At 49.4% G+C, this 7,973-nt stretch overlaps 2 protein-coding genes across 2 annotated transcripts in view; one reads left to right on the forward strand and one right to left on the reverse strand.

Annotated features, from left to right (window-relative positions):
• Window positions 1-7,973, reverse strand: part of sostdc1a (sclerostin domain containing 1a) — a 441,057-nt gene that overhangs the window by 157,248 nt on the left and 275,836 nt on the right. The gene's annotated exons all lie outside the window — the stretch shown is intronic.
• Window positions 1-7,973, forward strand: part of LOC112136586 (atrial natriuretic peptide receptor 1) — a gene marked incomplete in the record, with an annotated part of 32,398 nt that overhangs the window by 9,963 nt on the left and 14,462 nt on the right. Inside the window, 3 exon segments of the mRNA XM_024258371.2 lie at window positions 3,589-3,770; window positions 5,490-5,603; window positions 6,295-6,430. Of these exon segments, the coding sequence (XP_024114139.1) occupies window positions 3,589-3,770; window positions 5,490-5,603; window positions 6,295-6,430 (432 nt within the window).

The raw sequence follows: 7,973 nt of genomic DNA on the forward strand, positions 1-7,973 counted from the left end.
AGCTCTGATCATAATGAGAAATAATGAAATATCCGATCCTGATGGACAAAGGAGTCCGATTCCGATCGAGTCCCAAACACGTGATCGGCCCGATTTCCGATCACGTGATCGGATCGGGACATCCCTAATTGGAACCAGAGCCAGAACGGTTCTTTGACCAATACATGGACTGCTCAGCAGCAGCTGAGGCACAGTTTCTGGAAAAACCGGTGGGAGGCTGGTCCTACAGGTCTGGAGTCTGACTCTGATGGCGTACATGGACCCAACCAGAACCTAGAGAGGTCTTGATGGAGATCTGATGGAGGTCAGATAAAGATCTAATGGAGGTTTGATGGAGGTCTGATGGAGGTCTGATAGCGGTCTGATGGAGGTCTGATGAAGGTCTGATAGAGGTCTGATGGAGGTCTGATGGAGGTTTGATGGAGGTCTGATGGAGGTCTGATGGAGGTCTGATAAAGGTCTGATGGAGGTCTGATGGAGATCTGATGGAGGTCTGATGGAGGTCTGATGAAGGTCTGATAGAGGTCTGAAGGAGGTCTGAAGGAGGTCTTCATGGAGGTCTGATGGAGATCTGATGGATGTCTGATGGAGGTCTGATGGAGATCTGATGGAGATCTGATAGAGGTCTGATGGAGGTCGGATGGAGGTCAGATAAAGATCTAATGGAGGTTTGATGGAGGTCTGATGGAGGTCTGATGAAGGTCTGATGAAGGTCTGACGAAGGTCTGATGAAGGTCTGAAGGAGGTCTGAAGGAGGTCTGATGGAGGTCGGATGTAGGTCTGATGGAGGTCTGATAGAGGTCTGATGAAGGTCTGAAGGAGGTCTTCATGGAGGTCTGGACAGAGGTCTGATGGAGGTCGGATGGAGGTCTGATAGAGGTCTGATGGAGGTCTGAAGGAGGTCTTCATGGAGGTCTGGACAGAGGTCTAATGGAGGTCTAATGGAGATCTGATGGAGGTCTGATGGAGATCTGATGGAGGTCTTCGTGGCGATGGCGGTTTGGGATCAGGATGGCTGTGGGACACGGCAAGAACAGAACCTGCCGGATCACGTTTTTCCAAATGTTTGGAACAAAGTTCAATCTGATTTTGAGAGCGGCTCTAAGGTCACGTTCCCGGCTCCGGGCTTCACGCTCAGACGCGGCTGACATCAGCACCCCGTCTGTGGCGTGGTGGTGAAGCGGGCAGCCGCTCATCCAGAACAAACGGGCCCAGGAGGTCGTGCTTCAGCGTTTGTTGCCCATCTGGACACGGTTAAAGATTAATCTGTTGGAATCTGAGAGCAGGGCCTGCACTGCCACTCCACTGATGACCGCCGTTTGATTCCTGCAGGACGCTGCTGCACAGACAGGGGGGGGCTTTCCCACGCAGTTGCGTCCCGTCTGACGCCAAACTTCCGTCCTGGAGTTTGAGAACCACCAGAATCAGTTTCAATCTCAGAGGACAAACATGGGATGTTTTCACTTAGATCTGATCTCGGGGTTGCTGGTTCAAATCCCAGCTGTGGTTTTCCTGGTTTCCAGTCAGATCCATGTGATGAAGGGCTCTGCAGTCGGACCTGCCGGGTTCTGGTGACACCAGGACGTCTTCAGGAAATCCATGAAACACAAAAGAACAAGAGAGTCGTAGTCTGACTCAGAACAGGAACTGAAGAACGAAATGGACCCGATCTGCTGCCGAACCGGTCTCCTCATGGGAACCGGACTCCATCAGGTGGAGAAGGTTCTTCTGAACTTCCCACTTCCTCTTCAGCATTGGTTTGGTCCAGAACTTCAGAGATGCCGCTGGTCTTTGACCACAAACCGGAACGTTTTCCCGCCTGAGACCCGAGTCAGGAGATTGTTCGGTACCGTGCCCGGGTCAGCTGACAGAGGAGGTCCAGAGAAAAGAAAACCAAAACATGGAGAACACGGCTCTGGACCTTTGAGACTTCTTTGTTTGTCCTATCTTCACAGTGACCCAGATGTCACGCTGCCACCTGCTGGATGGGAGGAGCATCAGTCCTCAGGTTTCATGCAGTTTGAGTCGATGCTGAACACGTTCCTTTAAGGCACGTGTCAAAGTCACGGCCCGGGGGCCGGATCCGGCCCTCCGGGGAATTCTATCCGGCCCTCCAGATCATCTTATTGTTATTAATGACCCGATGTTATCTTGAGCTCATTTCTAACTTGTATAATTTAGACAAAATATATTTTTATGGAGAGTAAAACATTGAAGTTATTTAAGGTTTAAGTTGATTTATTCTGGAATAATATTCCTGTCTTTTTATTATTCATAATTATTATAAAAAGTTACAGTTTTAAAAATTAGCATTCTGAAGTTTTTTGGTCTTCTTTTGTATTCACTAAGATTTTTTAGGCTGTTTCGAAGTTTAGCTAATATTTCAGCTACATGCTAGCTGTTTAGGCTAATTTGGCATTTAGCTAATATTTTAGCTGATTTTCAGCTTCAGCATTTTCAGCAGCCAGATTCAGCTTCCAGCATCACTCTAGTATTATCAGGTAATGTTATCTAGTTCATAATTATGTCAAAAAGTTACAGTTTTAAGGTTTTAAATATAGTTTTCGGGTGTTCAGTAAATGTGTCTGCTGGTGTGTTTTGGATTTTGGCCCCTGTGTGGTCCAGTTTGGACCCCCTGCTTTAAGGGAAGCCGATGAATCCGGTCCAAATGGACCCGGGAGTTCTTTTAGAACTTTTGAAGCCTTTTAAAAGACACTCAGAGTTTTGTTGTATCTGTGTTCATGAACCTGAAACTCTGCCTGTGTTCGGACTCCCTCGTGGACGTCGGTGCACATGAGCGCACGCATGACCGGGTTTGCTGCGGCTTCCTGTCTGACGGCGTTAATGGAGGGGGCGTGTCCTTCTGAGCCCAGTAAACGGCATCATGACCTTCATTCAAGCAGCTGATCGATTCAGGTCGCTCTGGTTGGTGAGCGTGCACGGGAGCGTGCACGGCTGTGCAGCAGAAAGCCTGCTGAAGAGCGGCGGCGTGCATGGGAACGTGCACGCCGCTGCTGTGCAGATTTTGCTCCATGTGAACGTCACGTCTATGCTCTGTCATGTCAGTCGAACCAATAAAGCTTTGGAAAGCTGACCTCCGGGTCACATGACCCTCCTTTCATCCAGCTGAGGCTCTGACCTCTGACCCCTGCTGTACGTGAACACAGACGCCTCTCCCGGTGACCTGAGGCCGCCGCGGTCTGAGCTGATGGATAGATGATCTGCTGGGGGGTCCTGCTGACGCATCCACATCTGCGTTACGTGAGCGCCTGGCGGTCTAATCACATCAGCACGGCTCTGATGAGCATCAGTGTTTTTCCAGCGCCGCTCTGGAGCCGGGGGGTGGGGCCTATTGAAGTGTGGGTGTGTGTGGGAGGGTCATGTCCTCCCGAGGTTCGCTGCTCCCTCTGCAGGCGGACATCAGAGGCTTCCAGCACGCCGACCCCTCCCAGGTAGTTCCTGTCCGTCACAGAGAAGCTGGAGGCGGGGTCTGTCTGTGTTTGGTTGGAACTGGTGCAGATGGTGTCTGAGCAGCAGCGGCGGTGTGGGCGTGCTCCCGGCGGTCATCAGTGTCTCTGTCTCCGGCAGTGATGTTCGTCTGCTGCTCTCCGGACGTCTTCCGGAGGCTGATGATCGAGTTCTGGAACGCCGACCTTCCTCACGAGCAGTACGTCTTCCTGTTCATCGACCTGTTCGCCGACAGCCTCCGCAGCAGGCAGCCGTGGGCCCGCGGCGACCAGGACGACGCCATCGCCAAGGAAGCCTTCCAGGTACAGAACCTCCAGGTTTTCAGGTCCAGACGTGAGGTCGGTTCTGAAGAACCTGCAGATTTACAAAACACACAAAAACACACAATCCACATGATGATGATGACGGGGATGAAGGCCAGTGATTGGAGGAATGTCACTTCCTGTTATGATCAGGACAGATTAAGTCCGTCTGATACAAAAGCAGGAACATTCTGCAGGCGTTTCTATGGTAACCATGCAGGTTTCTTCAGCGTCTCAGAATGAGACTCAAACACACAGAGGCCAAAATCCAAAACGCGCCTTAGGACAGGATACACAGTTATTGAACAGTAGAACTACATTTTTCAAACTTTAACATACATGAATAAAAACAGGAATATTATTTCAGAATAAATCAGCTTAAACCTTAAAGGGGTCATACATGATCTTCTTAGGTCTTTCAGAGTGAACTATATCCCTATAACCGATCTTATATTACCTTTGGAACACTAAAATATTAATTATTTCAGAAATATGTCATTTTTGTGGACTCCGTCTTTGAGGCTCCGCCTTTCACGCCATGACGTCAACCAGATGAACATTTCTGGATTGAAATGATGACATAAAATCTCAAAATCCTCTTTACTTTCATGTGAATCCATTTACTTTTCTGATGTTGCTCAATAATTCACCTTCAAACCAGTTCTTCCAATTCATCCGATGTCAAAATTACAAAAGTTAGAAACTAAACATTAAAAGGGAAAACTATGGGGTCAAATCAGGATCAGTTTAAAGAAAAAGCAGATCGAAACCTTGAAAAATAGACATTGGAACTGAAAAATATTTGAAAACAAGACATTGTAAATAAAAAAAAACGTATATCAATATGTTCAAAATATTTGATCTACGTAAAAGATGTCCTGCTACTCCTTACTGGACCGGACCGGATCAGACCGGACCGGACCGGATTGCTTGGTGGAAACTAGGGTTAGGTTACAAGCACAAGATAACATCGGGTCATTAATAACTATAGCATGATCTGGCGGGCCGGTTCGGCCCACGGGCCGGATCGGCCCACGGGCCGGATCGGCCCACGGGCCTCGACTTTGACGTGGAGACTCCAGTTTCCTGCAGTCTGCCTCCAGTGGTCTCTACAGGAAGTGCAACATGTGGACTTCCTGGTTTCCATCAAAGTTGAGAAGAGAGACAAGAGCATCAGTCGACAGAGAGAAAGCCATGGCTGGAAGTCCAGGACCAGAACCCTGTTTTGGCTTTTGAACATGTTTCCTTTGACGTACCGTAACTGCTGACGTGATCAGCTGATCACAGAGAGGTAAACGGTGGTTAAACACATCTGAACACTCGATTGTTGACTTCACTAACCGGTGAACGTTCTCCGTCTGAAACTCATCTTCACACTAAACTGTCACACAGTTCCAGTTTATTCACAAAAAGCTGATAGTTCTGAAAGGTTTTTAAATGTCCTTTTTAAAGGTTTTCCTAAAGTTTACGACATTTCTGCTTCCGGCGCCATCAGGCATGTGACCAGGCCCTCCAGAGAGGAGCTCTGTGGGCGGGGCTTCTGAGCTCATAAGTGCCTTTGTTGTGATTGGTCCTGAAGTCGACGCTCAGTGGAGATGGAAGGCCCCTGTTTTTTCTCCACGGACAAGTTCTGGTCCTGTTGGTTCCTGCGGGACAAACCACAGCCCGTCCAGAACCAGAACGGTGACTGGGTTCTGTCCTGTGATCTTTTCCCTGCAGAGCGTAAAGATCCTGTCATACCGTGAACCTCAGAACCAGGAGTACCAGCAGTTTGTCCGTGAGCTGAAGACCGACGCCCAGACCTCCTTCAACTACAGCGTGCAGGACTCTCTGGTGAGGAGGCGGGGCCTCTGGTGAGGAGGCGGGGCCTCTGGCTGCGTCCGCTCAGGGATGCTGGTTCGGGTCTTTGTTTATGTTGGTGTTTGTTTTGTGACATGCAAAAGAACATCAAAACAGTTAAAGAAACCTTGGAAGTAGCTTAAATGTAAAAATCTTAAAACATTAACGATAAAAATGAGATATTAAAGGAACAAAATGTCTTGTTGGTCTGTCAACCTGAAGTGGAGAAAGAAAGTTTGAATCAGTTTGAAGCTGAGCAGTTTCTGATGAATTCATCAGAGACGGGGAAGTTCTGATGGGCCTAGAGGAGTTCTGCAGAATTCCTCTGGGTCCTGTAGAACTTCTCTGGGTCCTGTAGAACTCCTGTGGGTCCTGCAGAACTTCTCTGGGTCCTGTAGAACTCCTGTGGGTCCTGTAGAACTCCTCTGGGTCCTGTAGAACTCCTCTGGGTCCTGTAGAACTCCTCTGGGTCCTGTAGAACTCCTCTGGGTCCTGCAGAACTCCTCTGGGTCCTGTAGAACTCCTCTGGGTCCTGCAGAACTTCTCTGGGTCCTGTAGAACTCCTGTGGGTCCTGTAGAACTCCTGTGGGTCCTGCAGAACTCCTGTGGGTCCTGTAGAACTCCTCTGGGTCCTGTAGAACCCTGCCTCTCTGCCCGGTCTGAACGCTTCCTCCGGATCTTCCAGATGAACATCATCGCCGGCGGCTTCTACGACGGCCTCATGCTCTACGCTCACGCCCTGAACGAGACCGCGCTGGCCGCCGGAACCCGCCCCCCCGGAAAACTCATCTCTGAGAAGATGTGGAATCGAACCTTCCACGGTCAGTGCACGGACAAGCTCTCTCACGTCTCTGAATGTTTGAGCCCGTTTGTTTAGTATGCAGAGTGACACGTGCACACGTGTGCACAATCCTTTTGTCATGTGATCACTTGATGTTGTGACTCAGCACTTCCGTAAAATATGCTGAGTCATGTCAGAATTATCATTACTGATGATGTTGAAGCTGCTATTTGTTTGGAGCGGAAGTTCTGCTGACAGCTCTGGAACCTCTGATGTTCCAGAGCTGTCAACAGAACCTCTATTGTTCCAGAGCCGTCAACAGAACCTCTATTGTTCCAGAGCCATCAACAGAACCTCTGATGTTCTAGAGCTGTCAACAGAACCTCTATTGTTCCAGAGCCATCAACAGAACCTCTGATGTTCTAGAGCTGTCAACAGAACCTCTATTGTTCCAGAGCTGTCAGCAGTAGACTTCAGAGTGGTCCCCGCCCATCTCCAGTATAGCCTGTTGAAGCTAACTGCTAACACATTGATGAATACCTGCTCCTTCCTTCTGTACTGTTCTTTGATTTCATTCTTTGATTTCGTTCTTTGATTTCATTCTTTGATTTCGTTCTTTGATTTCATTCTTTGATTTCATTCTTTGATTTCGTTCTTTGATTTCGATCTTTGATTTCGTTCTTTGATGTTTTTATGTTTCATAAATCCTTGGGGGTCTCATCATGTAACCCCTCCCCCCAGACCATCCAGGAGCAGCAGGGCGGGGTCCATTTGAACAGTGTTTGGTGGTTGGGGTGGCGACCCTTGGAGACTGCAGCACCGTTGGCATTTGTTGGTGTTTCCTCTTGAACCAGCAACTGATGATTCAGGCTCTCAGCATTCGGACCGGCTTCAGTGACATTTCACGGATCAGAATAGTTCTGACCCAGAACTACTGAGGCCACTGTGGTGCAGCGGCTCACGCTCTGACCTTTGCGCTCAGCAGGAATGAGTGTCTACTCCTCAGCTCTGCTGTGGCTCTCAGGCTGATGTTCTGAAGGCATCACAGTGAGGGGGAGGAGCCTAACTGAAGGTCAATGCGACGCTGCTGCAGGTGGTTCATCATCAAAATAAATTCCTGAGTCCACCTGATCATCCTCTTCCTCACATCTTCATCAGATGTTTGTGGCCCGCTTCATCTTCGACTCACATTCAGTCATCCCTGTTCTCTTTGGGGAGGGGTCAGCAGCTTGACTCCACCCCACTGACTCCACCCTCCTTGACTCCACCCCACTGACTTCACCTCACTGACTCCACCTTCCTTGACTCCCCCTATTGACTCCACCTCCTTGACTCCACCCCACTGACTCCACCCCATTGACTCCACCTCCTTGACTCCACCCCATTGACTCCACCTCCTCGACTCCACTCCACTGACTCCACCTCCCTGACTACACCCCATTGAGTCCACCTCCTTGACTCCACCCCACTGACTTCACCTCCTTGACTCCACCCCACTGACTTCACCTCCTTGACTCCACCCTCCTTGACTCCCCCTCATTGACTCCACTTCTTTGACTCCACCCTCCTTAACTCCCCCTCAT

Source organism: Oryzias melastigma, linkage group LG16 (genome assembly GCF_002922805.2).
Source record: "Oryzias melastigma strain HK-1 linkage group LG16, ASM292280v2, whole genome shotgun sequence".
In the NCBI taxonomy this organism is placed as follows: Eukaryota; Metazoa; Chordata; class Actinopteri; order Beloniformes; family Adrianichthyidae; genus Oryzias; species Oryzias melastigma.